The 21,684-nt window shown below is 38.6% G+C and overlaps 1 protein-coding gene across 4 annotated transcripts in view; it reads right to left on the bottom strand.

Moving 5' to 3' along the window:
- The window catches only part of TMEM45A (transmembrane protein 45A), a 96,960-nt gene that overhangs the window by 7,264 nt on the left and 68,012 nt on the right, over positions 1 to 21,684 (bottom strand). For 2 of the 4 annotated variants that reach the window (XM_003132703.4, XM_013981108.3), the window contains exons 2-5: positions 14,356 to 14,547; positions 12,609 to 12,821; positions 11,113 to 11,297; positions 1,031 to 1,176 (exon numbers count right to left, since the gene is read on the bottom strand). In XM_003132703.4, coding sequence (XP_003132751.2) covers positions 1,031 to 1,176; positions 11,113 to 11,297; positions 12,609 to 12,821; positions 14,356 to 14,545 — 734 coding nt within the window. In that variant the 5' untranslated portion in view covers positions 14,546 to 14,547. Of the gene's footprint in view, positions 1 to 1,030; positions 1,177 to 11,112; positions 11,298 to 12,608; positions 12,822 to 14,355; positions 14,548 to 19,478; positions 19,588 to 19,770; positions 19,809 to 21,684 lie in introns of those variants that run through there. The other 2 variants (XM_084991592.1, XM_084991593.1) reach the window with 2 other exon arrangements.

Genomic DNA, 21,684 nt, shown 5'->3' on the forward strand with positions numbered 1-21,684 from the left:
AACTGAAAATTTTTTGTAACTTTATATATATGGTGACAGACAGTAACTAGATCAATTGTGGTGGGCATTTTGCAATGTATACAAGAGCTGAATCATTATGTTGTAAACCTGAATTAGTATAATGGTATATGTCAATTGTACTTCAATTTAAAAAAAATCTGTCACAGGAACGAACAACACACACACGCACACACACACATACACACAAGAAGGAGAATAATCTTTGTAAACTTTTATGTCTCAGGCAGTTTAAAGACATGATCCCATTAAGTGCCGTTATCCCCATTTTGCAAACAACAAAACTGATACCCAGTGTGGTTAAATAATTTATCCAGAGTCATAGAGCTGACAAGTAGCAGAGATAGGAATATGGGTTCTTGTCAATCTGATATATTGCTCCTTATCCATCATGGAAAACTGTATCAGAGTCCTTGGAAAAACATATATGATTCAACTACATCTTAGAAATATTAGAGTAAATGTCAAATTAATCAGATATTTAATGGGAGACATACATGTTGTTCAAAAATGACACATCTTGGAAAGTGCACATGGACAAATGGAGGGCAATTGCAGGGGTGGAGAGGACCATTTGGAAAAGAAAACAACATGTGCAAAGACAGGGAGGTACAGAAGAGTGTACTGAAGGGTAATGCAAAGACTAGAAGCACAGCAGAGACACGTTTCAGCTATTCTAACTTTAAACCAGCATTTATTCTTTTTTTTTTCTTTTTGGCTGATCCAATGGCATGCAGAAGTTCCTTGGGCCAGAGATAAAAACTATACCACAGCAGCGTCCCAAGCTGCAGCAGTGACACCAGACCCTTAACCCACTGAGCCATAAGGGAACTCCTAAACCAACATTTATTCTTTTTACTGGAAATGTTTGTGTTTGCAGCTAATTTTCTGCTATATTCCCTGTTTTGTGGAGTGTTAAGATACCTCTTTGAACATAAAGTTCAGAACTATTGAGTATCGATCATTACATACCAAAAAGTAGATATTTCATAAACAAAAATCACTAACTTACCAGGTGACAAAGGCATAAATTGTTCCAATTATGATAATGGCTAATACATAATGCCAACAAAAGCATATGCTGAGAAACATAATGTTGTCATGATCCACTGAATTCCATGCAGGACCTCCACTGGGGGGATAAAGGACAAAACCAATCTGTAATTTAAAACAAAAAGCACACATTAAAAAATTCCAGCAATATTTTCAAAGATAGTGTATTTCAAAATGCCTCATTTCAAGATAAATGGTAACTAAAATATCTCCCATTATCTGAGATGCTACAGATAAGATACCTGTTGCCTGTTTCAGTAAAATAGACAGTATCTTCAAGATCATATTTTTGAAAAAAGTGTTAAGGACATCTAAAGATCAATTTTTCTGATCTTAGAAGAAATGTTTTCAGTTTTTCACCATCAAGGATGTCCACTTTCTCCGCTGTTATTCAGCATAGTTTTGGAAGTCCTAGCCATGACAATCAGAGAAAAAAAAAGGGAAATGAAAGGAATACAAATTGGAAAAGAAGTAAAACTTCACTGTTTGTATATTACATGATACTATACCTAGAAAACCCTAAAGTCACTACCAGAAAATGGTTAGAGCTTATCAATGAATTTGGTAAAGTTGAAGGATACAAAATTAATACACAGAAATCAACTAAATTTCTATATACTAACAATGAAAGATCAGAAAGAAATTAGGGAAACTATCCCATGTACCATCACATGAAAAGAATAAAATACCTAGGAATACACCTATCTAAAGAGACAAAAGACCTATACTCTGAAAACTATAATATGTGAATGAAAGAAATCAAAGATGACACAAACATATAGAAAGATATAGAAAGATATACTACGCTCTTGGATTGGAAGAATCAATATTGTCTAAATAACTATACTACCCAAGGTAATCCACAGATTTAATGCAATCTCTATCAAATTACCAATGATAGTCTTCACAGAGCTAGAACAAAATACTTTAAAATTTGTATGGAAATGCAAAAGATCCCAAATAGCCAAAGAAATCCTGAGAAAGAAAAATGGAGTAGAGGAATCAGGCTCCCTGATTTCAGATATATTACAAAGCTACAGTCATCAAAATAGCATGGTACTGGCACAAAAACAGAAATATCAATCAATGGAAAAGGACAGAAAGCCCAGAAATAAACCCAACTACCTATGGTCAACCAATCTATGACAAAAGAGGCAAGAATATACAGTGGAAGAAAGGTAGTCTCCTCAATATGTGGTGCTGGGAAAACTGGACAACTACATGTACAAGAATGAAATTAGAACATTCTCTAACACAATATACAAAAATATACTCAAAATGGATTAAAGACCTAAATGTAAGGACAGATACTATAAAACTCCTGGAGGAAAACATAGGCAGAACGCTTTTGACATAAATCACAACATCTTATTTCATCTACCTCCTAGAATAATGACAATAAAAAGTAAACCAAAGGGACCTAATTAAACTCAAAAGTTTAACACAAAGGAAACCATTAAAAAAACAAAAAACAACCAACAGAATAGGAGAAAATCTTTGCAAATGAAGCAACTGACAAGAGCCTAATCTCTGCAATATACAAACACCTCATGAAGATTTATATCAAAAAATACTACCTATCAGGAGTTCCATAGTGGCTCAGCAGTAACAAAGCCGACTAGCATCCATGAGGACATGTTTTTTATCCCTGGCCCTGCTCAGTGGGTTAGGGTTCTGGCATTTCTGTGAGTTGCAGTTTAGGTCACAGACACAGCTTGTATCTGGCATTGCGGTGGCCATGGTATAGGCCAGCAGCTGCAGCTCCAATTTAAGCCCTAGCCTGGGAACTTCCATGTGCCACAGGTGAGGTCCTAAAAAGACAAAAATAAAGAAAAAAAAAAAAAAACTACGAGAAAATGGGCAAAGCTCTACATAGACATTTCTCCAAAGAAGACAGACAGATGGCCAAAAAGCACCCAAAAAGATGCTCAACATCACTAATTATTAGAGAAATGCAAATCAAAATTATAATAAAGTATCATTACACACCAGTTGGAATGTCAATCATCAAAATATCTACAAACAATAAATGCTGGAGAGGATGTGGAGAAAAGGGAACCCTCCTACACTGTTGGTGGGAATGTAAATTAGTGCAACCACTATGGAGGACACTATGGAGGTTCCTTCAAAAACTAAATACAAAACTACCACATGATCCAGCAATCCCACTTCTAGGCAGAGATCCAGCAAAACTATAATTAAAAATATACATGCACTCCTATGTTCATTACAGCACTATACACAATCGACAAGAGATGGAAACAACCTAAACGTCCATTGACAGATGAATGAATTAAGAAGATGAGGTACATATATATAATGGAATACCACTACTCAGGCATAAAGAAGAACAAAATAATGCCAGCAACATGGATGCAACTAGATTTTCACACTAAGTGAAGTAATTCAGTAAGAGAAAGACAAATAAGACATGATATCACTTACATGCATAATCTAAAATATGGCACAAATGAACCTATCTACAAAGCAGAAACAGACTCACAGACATAGAGAACAGACTTGTGGTTGCCAAGATATGGGATGGATGGGGACTTGGGGACTTGGGGTTAGCAGATGCAGGCTATTACATTTAGAATGGATAAGCAATGAGGTTCTACTGCATGGCACAGGGTACTATATCCAGTCTCTTGGGATAGACCATGATGGAAGATAATATGAGAAAAAGAATGTATATATGTATGACTAGGCCACTGGGATGTACAACAGAAACTGACTCAAAACTATAAATCAACTATACCCTAATAAAAAACAAATTTTATTTTTTATGCTTTTCCCCAAACTATTCTTTTTTATTTTTTTTATTTTTATTTTATTTTATTTTATTTTCCCACTGTACAGCAAGGGGATCAAGTTATCCTTACATGTATACATTACAATTACATTTTTTTCCCCACCCTTATTCTGTTGCAACATGAGTATCTAGACAAAGATCTCAATGCTACTCAGCAGGATCTCCTGGTAAATCTATTCTAAGTTGTGTCTGATAAGCCCAAGCTCCCGATCCCTCCCACTCCCTCCCCCTCCCATCAGGCAGCCACAAGTCTCTTCTCCAAGTCCATGATTTTCTTTTCTGAGGAGATGTTCATTTGTGCTGGCTATTAGACTCCAGTTATAAGTGATATCATATGGTATTTGTCTTTGTCTTTCTGGCTCATTTCACTCAGGATGAGATTCTCTAGTTCCATCCATGTTGCTGCAAGTGGCATTATGTCATTCTTTTTTATGGCTGAGTAGTATTCCATTGTGTATATATACCACTTCTTCCGAATCCAGTCATCTGTTGATGGACATTTAGGTTGTTTCCATGTCCTGGCTATTGTGAATAGTGCTGCAATGAACATGTGGGTGCATGTGTCTCTTTTAAGGAGAGTTTTGTCCGGATAGATGCCCAAGAGTGGGATTGCGGGTTCTATGTATAGATTTCTAAGGTCTCTCCAAACTGTTCTCCATAGTGGCTGTACCAGTTGACATTCCCACCAACAGTGCAGGAGGGTTCCCTTTTCTCCACAGCCCCTCCAGCACTTGTTATTTATGGACTTATGAATGATGGCCATTCTGACTGGTGTGAGGTGGTATCTCATGGTAGTTTTGATTTGCATTTCTCTTATGATCAGCGATGTTGAGCATTTTCTCATGTGTTTGTTGGCCATCTGTATATCTTCCTTGGAGAAATGTCTATTCAGGTCTTTTGCCCATTTTTCCATTAATTGATTGGTTTTTTTGCTGTTGAGTTGTATAAGTTGTTTATATATTCTAGAGATTAAGCCCTTGTCAGTTGCATCATTTGAAGCTGTTTTCTCCCATTCTTTAAGTTGTCTTTTTGCTTTCTTTTGGGTTTCCTTTGCTGTGCAAAAGCTTTTCAGTTTGATTAATTCCCATGGGTTTATTTTTGCTCTAATTTCTACTGCTTTGGGAGACTGACCTGAGAAAATATTCATGATGTTGATGTCAGAGAGTGTTTTGCCTATGTTTTCTTCTAGGAGTTTGATGGTGTCCTGTCATATATTTAAGTCTCTCAGCCATTTGGAGTTTATTTTTGTGCATGGTGTGAGGGTGTGTTCTAACTTCATTGCTTTGCATGCAGCTGTCCAGGTTTCCCAGCAATGCTTGCTGAATAGACTTTCTTTTCCCCATTTTATGTTCTTGCCTCCTGTCAAAGATTAATTGACCATAGGTGTCAGGGTTTATTTCCGGGTTCTCTATTCTGTTCCATTGGTCTGTCTGTCTGTTTTGATACCAGTACCACACTGTTTTGATGACTGTGGCTTTGTAGTATTTCTTGAAGTCTGGGAGAGTTATGCCTCCTGCTTGGTTTTTGTTTCTCAGGATTGCTGTGGCGATTCTGGGTCTTTTGTGGTTCCATATAAATGTTTGGATTGTTTGTTCTAGTTCTGTGAAAAATGTCATGGGTAATTTGATAGGGATTGCATTCAATCTGTAGATTGCTTTGGGTAGTATGGCCATTTTTACAATATTGATTTTCCCAATCCAGGAACATGGAATATCTTTCCATTTCTTTACATCTTCTTTGATTTCTTTGATTAAAGTTTTATAGTTCTCGGCATATAGGTCCTTTACCTCCTTGGTCAGGTGTATTCCGAGATATTTGATTTTGTGAGGTACAATTTTAAAAGGTATCGTATTTTTGTATTCCTTTTCTAATATTTCATTGCTGGTATACAGAAATGCAACTGACTTCTGAATGTTAATCTTATATCCTGCTACTTTGCTGAATTTATTAATCAGTTCAAGGAGTTTTTGGGTTGAGTCCTTAGGGTTTTCTATGTATCATATCATCTGCATACAGTGACAGTTTGATCTCTTCTCTTCCTACATGGATGCCTTTTATTTCTTTTGTTTGTCTAATTGCTGTGGCTAGGACTTCCAAAACTATGTTGAGGAGCAGTGGTGAGAGTGGGCATCCCTGCCTTGTTCCAGATTTGAGTCGAGGATTGCTGGCAACTGGCTAGGAGGGCACATGGGATAAATTCTCCCTTTGAGCCTCCAAGAAAGAATCGACCTGCAGACACATTAATTTTTTGTTCTATCTCCCAAGACAGTGAAGCATAAATTTCCATGGTTTTAAGTCTTCCTGGCTGTGGGAATTTGTTATTGCAGCCACAGGACCCTAATACAGGAGCTAAGGCGGAGATAAGTAGAGGAGCACCACCTGTCCTAAAGCTCAAACTAGACACAGTGGTGACTCTCATCCATCTTCCAAACTCCAACTCAAGTTCACCTTCTCCTGGAAGCTTTCTCAACCCTCTTTCTACGGAATTAAAAGCATCTCCTTGGGTTAGGAGGCATTTTCAGGTTGGAAAGTAACATTCTAGCAACAATTCATGAAATATTTCTGTTCTTTTGTTGAGAAACCTTAAATGCACAGAATAGCTAGTCCACGGTCACATGATTGGTATGTAGATCCAGAATTCAGATCCAGATCTGCCTGACCTAGAGGCACACAGACTGTGCCCTCCAGGCCATAGTCACAACTGTTTTTTGGAGCTTCCAAAATAAAATCCCTTTTAAATGACCTCCATCAAGTCATCATCAATTCTACTAGTCAAAACATTTACTGTTTTACACCAGGAAAAGAGAAACTTTGAGCAGCCCCCATTGCTAATCTCACTGGGACCCCCTTAGAGGCTGATGTATTGAAAGCTAAAGATTTTACTGTAGGCCACTGTGAACAGAACTAATGTGATTATACTGAAAGCCATAGAAATGTTCCAAAGTCATTTCAAGCTAAACCCAAGTAAATTAGGAAAGCTGAAACTTAAGGCCAGATAATGCCACAACCCATTAAATCCTCCCTTAAATATAAAAGTCAGTTACCACTCTTTCATCTGCTGTCCTGATTTTATTCCTAATATAAAATTCCAATTTAAAAAAAAGGCCTAAAAGAATTTTTTTCTTGCTCTATATTGTATGCCACTTCTGAACATCTGTTTTTGACTAGTTTAAGCTTCATTAATATCACATTTAAAATGTAAATAATGATCTTCTAATTGGCAACCAACCAGGGAATCCATTACTTATAGGTTAGTTTGAATTCTCTTGTGTTTTATATCCTATTCTCTAATCGCCTTTTTGAACACTCTAAGCCTCAACAAGTGTCTGATCTACTATATCAGACCTCAGGCTACGGCTGCTTAGGTGGGTCTTTTTGTCATTTTCGAATGAACTTTTGCCTTTCTTAAAAGTAAGGCGAAGAGTTCCCGTCATGGCTCAGTGGTTAACAAATCCTACTAGGAACCATGAGGTTGCAGGTTTGATCCCTGGCCTTGCTCAGTGGGTGAAGGATCCGGCATTGCCGTGAGCTGTAGTGTAGATGATAGACTCACTCAGATCCCACGTTGCTGTGGCTGTGGTGTAGGCCGGCAGCTGCAGCTCCAATTCGACCCCTAGCCTGGGAACCTCCATATGCCGCAGGAGCGGCCCAAGAAATGGCAAAAAGACCAAAAAAAAAAAAAAAAAAAAAAAAAAGGTGAGGCAGGGTTTTCATGTGAGCCTAGAGATCTGGGATCATGGGAGCCACTGGGGCAATTAGAGGAGCTGGGAGAGGCAACAGAAGGAACTGTCCAAAGTCGTGAGGAGCAAAGGCAGCAGGCCTGTCTTCCCCACCTGCTAACTGGCTCTGACAATGAAGAGTGGAAACATGGGAATGACCAAGTGCAGGATTGAGCTTTAGAAATATTCTCCCACACACAGACTCAGAAAATATGATTCATGGAATAAATGGCCTTGAAGGATTTTTTTTCCCTTTTTTAAATTTCATCATATGGTTAGGTTTTTTGAGAAAACACGCATGGTTGTAACATGGTTCAGGGGGAAAAAAAATCATTTTTATAGGTCAGGAGGGGAATTCCCTCTAGATTTCTCTCTTACCTAATCACTAATATATGAGTTACAAAAAAAGAGCCAATGTGAGCATTTGCCTCCTTCAGTTCACATCTCTATACTCATGGCTCCAAGTACCTAGGTGTGCCTTTTCTCTAATTTATTTATACATTGTTTGTGTGCTAGTATTAATCACGTATGGAGAAGTAGTGAGGGAAAAAATATAGTGAAAAGCAAATCGTAATGTGTTATTATTAGCTTGAGATAGAGTTTGAGGCATAAACATTCATACACCACAGAGAGCAAAAAAACATGGAAGCATAATACACTGACCTAAAAAAGTCCCTAGGCATTTTTGTGTCAGCGGACATTAGGAGGGAGAGGCACTCTGGCTGAAACTTCATTTCCTTCCAGTGTGCATGTTCGCATTGGTATTCAATTTTTTTTTTTTTTTAAGTCTCCAAGCATTATTTAGTCTGGCCACCAGGTAAAAAAAATAATGCTGGTCTAGACATACTGATAGATGGAAAAATTTTTAAATAAGCTCAGATTTATGCCCAAAGAAAAGCTCTTGGGGGAATATGAAAGCATTATTTCTCTGCCAAAAGGGACAACATTAGGCCAACCTATTCTCAGTTGTGACAGCCCACAGCTTCCTCCCTCAGATATTGAATTAATTGTTAATTATTAATGGAATAAAAATTCATTCATTCTGCTCTTATCTTTACTATTCTTTCTTCAATTCTCTCTAGGTTTCCCTTTTGTTCTTACTTTCTAACTTCTTTATTTGAACATTTAGCTCTTTAAGATACTTGATTTAGTAAATATACATAGAATCCTGAACCCAACAAAGTTAGAATTTACTTTCTTTCCAAACACATGGAACATTTACTACCACTGACACTGGGCTATGTCCCAAAGGAAGACCCAACACATTTCAGAGAACACTTCTCTGACTACAAAGCAACTGAATTGAAAATGAACAGTAAAAAGAAAAAGAATATTTTTGGAAACTTAAAAGTGCACCCCTAAACGACTCATCAGTTCAAGAGGAAAGCACATGGAAAATGCAACATTCAAAATTTCCCAGGAGTGAAAGCTACCACCCACCAAATCTCACTGGAGATAAGTAATTATATCATAGTTTATGGAGGGAAATCTAGAGCTTTAGGTGTGTTTATTTAAAAACAAGAAAGACTGAAAACAAATGAACACTCAACTCAAAAAAAAAAAAAAAAACCTAGAAAATGAGAAGCAGGATAAGCAGGATACAGCCTCATAACATAAAGCAAAAACTGCAAATAAGGGGAAACTGACAAATCCACAGCTACAATATAAAATTTAACAGACCTCTATCACAAAGTGAAAGATCAGGAGTTCCCATTGTGACTCAGCAGCTCAGCAAGTTAAGAACCCAACACAGTGTCGGTCAGGATGCGGGTTTGATCCCTGGTCTCACTCGCTCTCACGTTGCTGTGGCTATGGCATAGGTCACAGATGAGGCTCAGATTCGGTCCCTAGCCTGGAAACTTCCATATGCTGCAGGTGTGGCTGTAAAAGGAAAAAAAGAAAGTGAAAGTCAATTTAATGAAAAGCAATTACTAATAGAGAATATACAAACAATATAAATAAAGATTTGCAATAACCTGGCTTTACCCCCATACTGAGAGGAAACCTTTAATTTCCTTTTAGTTTCCCTGGAACCATACTATCAAGCATTACTGTCTACCCTAGACCTGGAGCCCACAGGCCTGCAGCCCAGCTCTAGCCCAACTGTACACCTCTATTCTGAGTCTGGCCCACAGGTATGCCCTATTTTTATTCGTATTGTTTAATTGCAGCTAGGTATTTTTCACTCTTTTTTTAAATTTACTTTTCTTTTAATTTATTTTTAAGTATTTTTAGACTCTATCTGTCATTATTATATGTTTGAAACAGAGGAGAGACACTGAAGCATAAACTTACTGTGTCATCTGGATCAGAAGTTATCTGTTAAATTTTTTAAAAATTATATTTCTGAATTGGCAACACATGCACATAGTAAAACATTTCAATGAGGAGATATGGAATGCATGGTCGTGTTTTATATACCATTGTATTTAGCTTCACAGCAGATGATAAATAAGTTCACAAAACAAGTTCAGTATATCAGCTAGTTACCAATGATCAACTTTATCACATTATAACATATTTGTTATGTTTTCTATATCATCTATCCTTCAAAATAACCCTGAATCTATTGCCTTCTCTGCTAGCCTCTGCTCCAGCAGCTTTCCTACTCCCCAACATGCTGAAGTATCACAGTTTCCTATCCACTGTTTTGACCATGACCTTTCCCTCCAGCTCACCTACCAGTGCTTTCTTATCACCCCTCGCCGAAATGCAAATCCCTGAAATAACCTGTCATGCCAAGTCCCTGCTCTCTAGGGACTAAAAACCTCCTCTAAGAAATCTTACCTGATTAAACCACATTCACCTTTCACCCCAGACTTCTTTTACGTCTATATATATATGCATTGCATTATGATTCATCAGTCTTTATGAAGTATATGTTCACTGACTGGAGGACATGTTTTCAACAACACTCCAAGGTTAGGGAACTGACAGAGTAAAATGAAAAAAGAGCCAGGGATTTGAAGTCAGAAAGACTCATATTTAGATCCTCCCTTCATTACTGTGTGATTCTGGGAAAGAAGCTTGGTCTCGCTGAGTCTTCTTTATCAGTAAATTGGGGATGATAATACCTAATGCCCAAGTTGTTGGGAGGACAAAATGAAACAATGTGTATGTAAAAGTCCTGAACAGTGGCTGGCATATAGTTGTTTCAACTCCCTTTCCTGCCTTCCATATGTTTCTCAAGCTTATTATTCATTAGGCTCTAAGGTGCTTTAGCATCAGGAACTGCTTCCAACCAAAAGCGCAGGCTCGGAGTTCCTTCATAATGGATATTCAGGAGTGTGATAAAGATGCACAGCCCCCCACTTCCTTCCCTGCTGCTCTGTCACCGCTCACACCAGAGCCACTGGGCCACTCCAAGAAACATCACCTCTCAAAGGTCCACATTCTCACTACAAGCACATATCAGAAGGAAGTCTCCATGTTCGAGAGCAAAACACCCACTAATCCAAGACAAGGTTATTGGTGGAAACACCGGATGTATTAGCTAGAGGCCCAACTCACCTGCCAGAACCAGCTTCCCTGAAGCAGGACGAAGCTTGTCCGTAGAAGCTCCACAGCTATATTGGTTCGTGCAATGATTTCCATGAAGGCAACCAGTCCAGTCAAAAATGCGGCCAAGACCAGAAGCTTATGCACATAGACGTCCAGCATTTCCCGGCCATGAGTGTGGTTATAGAAAATAAAAGCTGATGGAGGGACAACAAATAATTTGTCTTTTTCAATGATACCAAGAGAACCTACTGTTTCTCCCCCAACCCTTCCACATACAACAAAAACACACGTTTGTCCAAAATACCACATGCCTGCTGCTTCCCACAATAACGGAAACCTCTAGCATCTTTTGGAGTCATAAATCCCTCTTTAGGATGGAATCTTTGAAATCTCCTCTCCCTTCCTCAACCTTTATTCTCTTCTCCAACACATCATGACAATTTCAACAAACTACATTTCAAAGCACATTCTGTACAAAAGGATGAATAATAAGCACCATAAGGGCAGGGGAGAAGGAGTTAGGGTGAAGAGATAGATAATGAGACCAGGACATGGCTTAAAACATTCAGTCCACTGGAGACAGCAAAAATACACACAAATCATAAAACTGGACTTTTATGGGAAGGCAAGATTCTCTGGAAGCTTCCAAGAAGCAGTAACTAACTACATTTTTTAAACCCATGAACAGATTCCAGCTTCTAATTCATGCTTTTCATTTGGAGAAGGAGGAAAAGATGTTCATTCAAAACGTGGTAACACCGAGACAATGAGAATCACGCCGTTGCTCGCTGGTGCCCAACTTTTATCTCACTCTTGTTCTCAAAGAGTTTGGCAAAAGTTCTTATCTTTAGATGTGGGAGGCAAGGTGGACATTATGAAATGACTTCCCTGATAATTCAGGGCTTTTTTAGTTCTATGATCAATCTATTTCTTACATGTAAAATAAATGAAAACAAATCAAATACTTGTTTTCAGTGTTTCCTTATACAGTTAACAGGGCGGACAACTGAACAAAAAATGTTAGGAACTCATTTTTATGTGACTGAATTTTTTGGACCCTATTTATCATGCAATGATGGAGTTTTACGACATCAGGATAAAAAAAGTCTAATCTGCAGGTGCAGAAGCTACTCTGCTGTGAGTGGTCTCCTCGTCAGAGAATATCTGTGCTTCGCTACTCTGAGCCTAGTTTCACTTGTTAAAAATGGAAATAATGGTGATCTCCAGGACAAACCAGAGATAAATAACCACGGTAGATGGTTCTTTAAGACAGAGGTGAAATGTGAATAAAGCACACTGAGTGTTTGTGCTTGTCCAGTTGTACAAATGAGTCAGGGAGAGGGAAATCTTTGGCATCCTGTCTAGGACATCTCAATAGCTCACCATGGCCCAAATAGTTGGTCCCATGGATGAAGGCGGCACCAGGACACTAAAGAAATATTACTGTAAAGGGCAAGCCAAATGCCCAATGACAGTGAAAGATATATGAAAATACCCATACTTACTCTCCACAAAGAAGGCATTTGAAAATATTAACTTGGCAAAGGAGGCAGGAAGTGACCTGATGGTGGAACATAAGATGTTTGTCACACCCACCAGCCCAAAGAAGAAGTACATGGTACAATGATGCCAGCCCAGGAGTTGGACCCACTGGCTGTTTTTATAGTCATATAAGGTCAGGTAGGGTCCTCCAGGAAAAAACTGTTCTCCAAGCATGCCTGCAGAGGAACATATCACAGTTTTAGTAACCTTTCCATAACTTTATTAAGAAAGCACGAAGATGAAAAAGGTTCAGTCTACTGTTCAGTCCAATATAATGTCCTTTTATGACACTGATTCTTTTTTCTGGGCTATTCCCTAACAGCTGAGCACTGGTTCTTTGGGTTGGTTTTAGAACTTCAAATACTGGATAATCACTTTTAGTCAAAGATAACCAATTTAGTGAAACAGCTTTTTCAGATCTTCAGAGGTAATGATCTTGGTTCCACTTAGTTCCATGATCAGTTCCATGATGGTCTTAATTCCCATTTTAATTTAATGACTAGATAAATCCTGAATAATTTTGGATTTAGATTTGTGAGATTAGTCCTATAGAGGCTGATTACTTCCTTCATACACACTATGTTTTTGGGTAGGGAGTAGTGTGTAATTTAGAATAAAAATGTTAGAGATCAGCTTCTCCCCAATTAAGGATCACTGAGAAAGCACAGACAAATGTAGGATAAAGTCTAGTCAGTTATACAAACAGTTCAACTCTCCTAAAGATGCTGCTTTACTTGTTAATCTATAAAATTCAGCAAGGAAACTCTTTTCTTTGGAAATGGTTTCTCCGTAATTTGATGGCCATAGCAAAGACCTACTACCATGAACAAACCATGAAGAAATCCAAAAGAAAATCAGCAAGCTTTGCCCTTTGCAAAGGAGGCTAAATTAGAACTCTAAAAACACCAAACATTTTTACAGAATCTTATAGGCAATAATAAGGCCTTAGAAGTCATCCGGCCCAATCTCCCTCTCTAATTTAGCAATCACACAAAAAGGATGAATGAAGAAGGTAGGTCTTCTTCAGCCTGAACTTTTTTACAGCTTACCAGTAACAACTTACTCTTGAAGCTTTCCCAGGATTACGTGATTATTTCATTGCATTTTGAAAAAATGATTTCCAATGGAGTTGACTCTTTCATGCATCAAGAATAATTGATATAAAATTATTTTAAAGGCAAATACTACAAAAGACATTCACTTTGAGTAGGAAGGCAAGTTATTTGCTATGACTAACTCACAAGGGAGTATCCCTTTATATAAACATGAAGAATAACCTTCTAACAGATCAGACAGAAATTATAATTAGAATATGTATTCAGAGATTTTTTTTTTTTTTTTGTCTTTTTGCTATTTCTTTGGGCCGCTCCTGCGGCATATGGAGGTTCCCAGGCTAGGGGTCGAATCGGAGCAGTAGCCACTGGCCTACGCCAGAGCCACAGCAACGCTGGATCCGAGCCGCATCTGCAACCTACACCACAGCTCATGGCAACGCGGGATCGTTAACCCACTGAGCAAGGGCAGGGACCGAACCCGCAACCTCATGGTTCCTAGTCGGATTCGTTAACCACCGCGCCACGACATGAACTCCCCAGAAATATTTTTAATAAAAATTTATTTTTTAGCAGTTTCTTGTTTTGACACTGAATCATCTCTTTGTATGTGAAAATACCCCCAAAGGAAAACATAACAGAGAAAACATTCACTCACCACTTACAGCCATTACAATTAGTACAGTCCCCTCCGAAATCTCTATTCGATGGAATAATGCTTTGGAACCAAGATAAGAAGTCCTCTTGTGCTTTTTGAAGAAATATTTCATAATGCACTTGATAGTCCACCAAATACCCATGATATAGAAGAAGGTTCCAGGGACGGCATGACCTGTGAAATTCCCCATGACTACAAAAATAAGAACATTAAAGACATGTCATTTCCAGAACCTGGCCAAAACATGGCTTATTCTCATAAAGTACATTATTTTCTGATCATTATGGATACACCACTGATTCAGAGGATCCAGTAATACTGCTGATAGCATAGATTTACTACAATATCAACAATACCAACAAGAAGAAAAATTCACATTTGTTGACAATTTATCTCCTTCTAGTCATGGCGTCAAGTGTTTTGCATGAAATCTCTAACCTAATGTTCACAACATATCCATGAATGAGGGGTTAAATCACATTTTCAATTGGGATACAAGTTTAGAGAAGTTAAATGACTTATCTCTTAAAATGATAGTACATACTCAAAACAACAGATGCACTTTAAGCATATTTGAAAGAAAGGAATAGAAAAGTTTTACCTTTATGTTTAAAACTTGAAATGATATGAAATTACCAAGTTTTTTAGTAGGCAATTTCAAAGCATCAACCATAAAGTGTGTGGAAGAGACCATTAGTGTCCATCAAATATCTGTGTACTGCTCCACATATTTTCCCAGACTCTTCTCTCTCCATTTGAATCAGAACCACATTTCTAGTTCTGGCCAGTGTACTATGGCATCTGTCACTTTCAGGCTGAGCCAGACAAGAGTCTACATGACTCCTATAACTCTCTTCCTCAACCCTACCCCATCCCGCCTTGGCAAATTTGGCACAGCATATCTGTAACATAAAAGCAGTCAACCAGCCTGTACCAGAGTTTTGCAAGAAACAACTCTTTATTATGTTGTCATTAAACCATTGAGGTTTAACACCTTAACCAAACCTATCCAAATGGATACTAAGCTAAAGCAAACTGCAAATTCTGTTTACACGATTGCCACAGGATCGAGCAATAAGAAGTAGAAATATCCTCCTTCTTTTGGTCAGTATTATAGAAAACCAGTCTTGAACTATGTGTTTTAAATTACATAAGCAGTACTTTGTTCAAAGGTGTTGCACCATCTATAGAATAACAAAGACAGTTCATAATCATCCTGTGGATCTGACAGTAGGGTAGATGCAGGAGAACTTATGAAAGGGAATTTCAGGAGTGCCACCAGCCCAGAAGAGTTCTTTATCACCTTGGGTGAGTACTGGACCTCACAATTTGGGGCAGACCCTTCCGGGTTAATTCCACATAGCTCTAACACAACTGTGAAGTTTTACGTGGGAAATATAAAGCCAACTCAAACATTCACAACTCTTAAATCTCTAGTTGAGACCCCAAATGGACATTGTAGCACATTCCTGAATCATCCAAACCATCCAAGAGACTCTGATTCAATGTATTACATAGTGCCACTCAAATTAGTGGAATGGTTTGGACTATGTCCCCTAACCTCTCTGAACCTTGGTTCTTAATAAAAAGAAGGAGGTAACCTGCATGACAGCTGGCATTCCTTTCTGCTCTAACAGATTCTGATTCATTTTCCTAACCATCAACCTTATTATACAATCACTGAGTTCTTATTTGTCTTGGCTTAGGCAACAATATGAAACTGAAAAATACTTCTACATGGGCTTAAAAAGTACATATAGATTGTAAATTGTTTAAACTTATCTGGAAAAGAATTTGCCATGTTCTAGGGGGGCTTAAAACTTTTATATTCCTTGGTACAGAAAACATACTTCCAGGAATTTATCCTATGGATCTAACCATAAATACAGGCACATATAGATTAGAAACAATATATGTCAAATTAGAGAATGATGTAATTTTACAGCAACTAAAAATAATGCTTTAAAATAACTTAAATTATATGGGATATATTTAGTAAAAAGAACAGAACTTGTGATAAACTGAGGAGAGGGACTTTGGATTCAGACTGACTAGATCTGAATCCCAACTTTACCATTTACCAGAGACATGACTTTGAGCAAGTTATTCAACCTCTCTGTGCCTCAGTTTCTTTCTTTTTTTTTTTTTTTTTTTTTTTTTTGGTTCTTAGGGTCACATCCATGGCCTATGGAGGTTCCCAGCCTAGGGGTTGAATCAGAGTTATAGCTGCTGTCCTACAGCACAGCTCACAGCATTGCCAGATCCTTAACCCACTGAGCAAGGCCAGGGATCGAACCTGCCTCTTTGTGGATACTAGTCAGATTCATTTCCACTGAGCCATGATGGGAACTCCTCAGTTTCCTTTTCTGTAGGATAAGACAAATAGCAAATTTTCTACCTCATAAAATGTAAATGATTCATTTGAAAGCAAATAACCCACAGTATGTTGTCCTCAACCCATCTCAAACTATGAAGGTAAAACCAGATGAGCAATTCCACTTAGGTATCAATTACAGAAAACCAAGAAGCCCCTACACAATTCAGTTAGCAATCATTCAAGTACTGCCTATAACATTGTTCTCGCTGTTGTCTTAGAGGGTTACTAGACTCTTCTGTGGTTATTTAACTCCTTTACTGCTCCTTGAAAGCAGGGACTGCATATAGATTCTATTCCCCACTGAACTTGCATAGTGCCTATACACTGTGAAGTTCTAAGTTAACATGAGAGACTAAGTCCTTTTTATAATATAAGATCATGTAGAACACCTCCACTCTGATGTTTCAAAGGATGTTCTTTCTCAACCTATCCCAAAATTGAACTAATCCTTATTCACCCACCCACTACCAGAAAACAATTTCTCCCCCAGTTACCTATGCTGGCTACCACAACCATTCACCCACTTGCTCAAAATCAAACTATGAAAGTCATCCTAGAATCCACCTATGTCCCTGAAAATGAATTGGTTATTGAGACCTACTGCCTGTGCTGCCTTATTCAATGCTCTCCTGCTCCAAACTTGGCTGGCTTCCCCTAGCCTTTCAGTTTTATCCAGGAAATCCTCCCTGATGGCCCAGACAGGAGAGGGCCCCTCTTGTACCTTCTCTTTAACAAGTTTTTGTGTGATTAGTCACTGGAAGTCTGCCCTCTCCATTAGCCTCTATGTTCATTACTGTATTATGAGAGCCTGTGAAGCAGGCAATTGAAGAATCTCAGAGGTTAGGGCCTGGGGCTTTTTTTTTTTTTTTTTTTTTTTTTTTTTTAGGGCTCCTGATATATGAAGAAAGAAAGAAAATCCCAGGATAGAGTTACAAAAAATGTAATTGCTCATAAATATTTATATATTTACCTAATAAACACTTCAAACATACACGTAAAATATATTGCCTATGAAAATTTCTGAGGGTGTATCTCTAGACCAAACAATGCTCCCGACCCACTTCTATGACAGGCTAACAGGTTCCCACTCCCCCAAGGGATGAACGGACTCATGTATCTCAGCACAGTCATTGGGATATGATAGGGAGGCAATGGGAAATAGCTGGAAGATTTTGAGATAATCATAGTGGGGAAAGAAATGATACCTTGTTCCTATATCATTTACAGAACTGTGTTTTTAGCCTTTTGGTCTGAAACAATCTGATGCTTCTGATCTTTCTCTGTTTAAACAAGAGCCAAAGAAAAGAAAGTCAAAGTGGGCTTGCTATATTTGCCTGACCAAGGGACCCAACAGACCCAGTTGTTCCTAGCAACAAAAATGGCATTTACTTCATTTCATTTTCACTGTGTAGAGAAAAAAATCACTCAGATCCTCAAACATGACTCCACTTAACTTCTAGAATACCACTATCTATGTATCTGTCTTTTGTTCCCTGCTTTACTATTGCCTGCAGCTGCAACTCACCACTTGTCCAGAGTTTAATTAAATCTCAAGCCAAAAAGCAGAAGGAAGAACTTCTGCACTTGGAAGGAGAACACAGGGCTTTCCTTTTCCACAAAGCAGGACATACCTGCTAGACAGCATGAAACCCCAGAGAAAATCTCCAGGATGGCCAAGCAAAAGGTCCTTCCTCCTTGATCCCACTGCTTGTAATCTCATGGGGAGAGTGATTCAGGCAGGCCTAAAATGGTGGACTTCAACATTCAATCACTGGCTTCCAGCTGCCGTGCATCCTAAACATTTATACTTTTCCTCATTCCAAAAAAAAAAAAAAAAAAAAGAAAGAAAGAAAGAAAAAGAAAACCCTCTACTCCAAATGATGTCAAACATCACCACCTGGGCTAAGAAACAACTCCTGAAACCCTCATTGTTTCCTTTTTTCTGAACAGCCCCTGACAACATATAGATCATACCACCCAAAAGGGAAATATTTTTAAACACTTGCACTTGGAGATAATACTTGGCAAAACTAAAGAACTAAATCAGGTGTTTGATGTTAATTCCCATTTACTAAAGCCATTTAAAAGACCAGGCCTAGACACAGAAAGAGAGAATTCAAAATAGCCCAGAGAGGAGTTCCTGTAGTGGCTCAGCAGTAAGGAACCCACCTAGCATCCATGAGGACTCGGGTTCGATCCCTGGCATTGTTCAGTGGGTTAAAAGATCCGGCGTTGCCATGAGCTGTGGTGTACGTCACAGACACGACTCGGATCCCGCACGGCTGTGGCATAGGCTGGTGGCTATAGCCAATTTGACCCCTAGCCTGAAAAATTCTGTATGCTGTGCGTATGGCCCTAAAAAGACCAAAAAATAGAATAAAATAAAATAACCCAGAGAAAGAGATTCTACAATTTTCCTGGTGGAATCTCAACCTTACACCTAACTTCAATATAAAATGAATACCCTGGAAAAAAACTTAAACTAAAAATTCATCTTGAGATACCATCCAAATAAGGTATTCCTAAATTTTAATCAATGACTCATATTTCAAGACATTTATGTATTCCAACACACTAAACTGATTTGAACTACTTCTTAAGCTCACTTTGCCATTTGCCTTAATTCTCAAGGCAAAGTATATATGAGGCTTTAATTTTTTCTATTTTCTCATCATTCCATACCACTTACTTACTCTCCCAAATTTCAACTGTTTTGAAAGACTTTTCTTAGTTAAATTATCCATACCTTTACACTTTTCTCAATGTCAAGTCCAATGTAATTCTCTCCTCCCAGGAATTTACAACAGTTCCAGTTTCAAGAAGGAAAAGCAGACACTGACTAGTCTAAATCTAAACCTGCCCACTACTCCTTGCTGGAGACTAAACCAATGTGCTTGTATCTTTCCAGCTTGAACTTGAGCAGATAAGCCTTCAGAATATGTCACAATGCCTACATAAATGTAAATCTAAAGACCATGCCCCTTTTGAACATCCTACCCTCTATATTTTGCCATAGAGTATTTCTCAATAAGACTCACCTTGACACACCACCCACAGGACCACAGTCATGTCCCAACTTCTGTGAGAACCAAAGCTAACAGAGCATATCTGATCTTTGCATTCTCTCTTCCAGGTCATCAAGATGCACCGATGGGATTTCCCATCATGACTCAGAGGTAAATAACCCAATTAGTATCCATGAGGACGAGGGTTTGATCCCTGGCCTGGTTCAGTAGGTTAAGGATCCGGCGTTGCCATGAGCTGTGGTGTAGTTCGCAGACATAGCTCAGATCCCACATTGCTTGGCTGTGGTGTAGGCCGACAGCTGTAGCTCTAACTCAACCCCTAGCCTGGAAACTTCCATATGCCTTGGTTGCAGCCCCCCCCCCAAAAAAAGCACAGACAATAAAGGGAGCAGGAACATAATAAAGCCTGATTGATAAGTCCTATTAAAACAAACCATTTTTAACATCATTCATTATTAGAGAAATGCAAATCAAAACCACTATGAGGTACCACCTTACACCAGCCAGAATGGCCAGCATCAAAAAGTCTACAAACAATAAGCGCTGGAGAGGGTGTGAAGAAAAAGGAACCCTAGTACACTATTGGTGGAATTGTAAATAGGTGCAACCACTGTGGAAAGCAGTATGGAGATGCATCTGAAAACTAAACATAGAACTACCATTTGATCCAGCAATCCCACTCCTGGCCATCTACCCAGAGAAAACCATGGCTCGCAAAGACACATGTACTCCAATGTTCATTGCAGCACTATTTGCAATAGCCAAGACATGGAAACAACCTCAATGTCCATTGACAGAGGAGTGGATCAAGAAGAGGTGGTACATATACACAATGGAATATTGCTCAGCCATCAAAAGGAACGAAATACCAGCATTTTTTGCAACATGGATGAACCTAGAAACTATCATGCTAAGTGAAGTCAGCCATACAATGAGACACCGACATCAAATGCTTTCACTGACATGTGGAATCTGAAAAAAGGACAGACTGAACTTCTTTGCAGAACAGATGCTGACTCACAGACTTTGGAAAACTTATGGTCTCAAAGTTTGGAGGAGGAGAGAGTTTGGGAGTTAGGGGGATGTGCTTGGGTTGTGGGATGGAAATCCTGTGAAATTGGATTGTGATGATCATTATACAACTACAGATGTGATAAATTCATTTGAGTAATAAAAAAATAAAAAATTTAAAAATTTAAAAAAAAGGACAAACCATTTTATAACATACAGTGCCTCAAGCATGAGATTGCCACAGGAGGTAGGGCTGGAGTCATGAGCAAAAATAGAAGTTATAGGAGTAAGAAAAAGTGATGGGATAAAATTGCTGTAGGTCAAAAATGAAGCTCACTCATCCTCAAGGAATACATAATCTGATAAAGAGGTAAGTGAATAAATAAGTTAGAATAAATTATTCTAAACCACCATGAAGCTTGAACAGAGTAAAATGCAAACAAGGAAGAAGAAACCATCTGACTTTAATCTGGAGAGCCAGCAGCTGCTACCCTGTCTGTATCCAAGTCTTATGTCCCCCTCATTGTAAACTCTTGATAAGCAAGGACAATATCCCCTATAACGCTTCGGACCCATGTAGCACTCGATAAATATCCAATGACTGATGACCTCCTGCCTAGGACACCACCTCCCTGAAACACTGACCTGGGTGACAACCAGGATCAGACACCGCTGGAATGGATAATTAAGTGCAGATTCCTGGGCTCCACTTCAGATATACTGAGTCAATCACAAGGAAAGGCCCAGAAGTCTGCAGTTTTAACAGGCACTCTCCAGTTGGTTTTTATGTATTCTTGAGTTTTGAGAACCAGAGGTGTAGCGTATGTGGAGACAAGCAAAGAGCACTAAGACACTAAGTTTTAAATGTGACCTTTCCATCATCACAGCCCAGAGGCCATTTTGCTCCCATCAGTG

This window comes from Sus scrofa, chromosome 13, assembly GCF_054392235.1.
Source record: "Sus scrofa isolate SSC_HxYL_T2T_F1_AM1 chromosome 13, Sscrofa_HxYL_maternal_Yorkshire_Landrace_v2.0, whole genome shotgun sequence".
NCBI lineage: Eukaryota > Metazoa > Chordata > Mammalia > Artiodactyla > Suidae > Sus > Sus scrofa.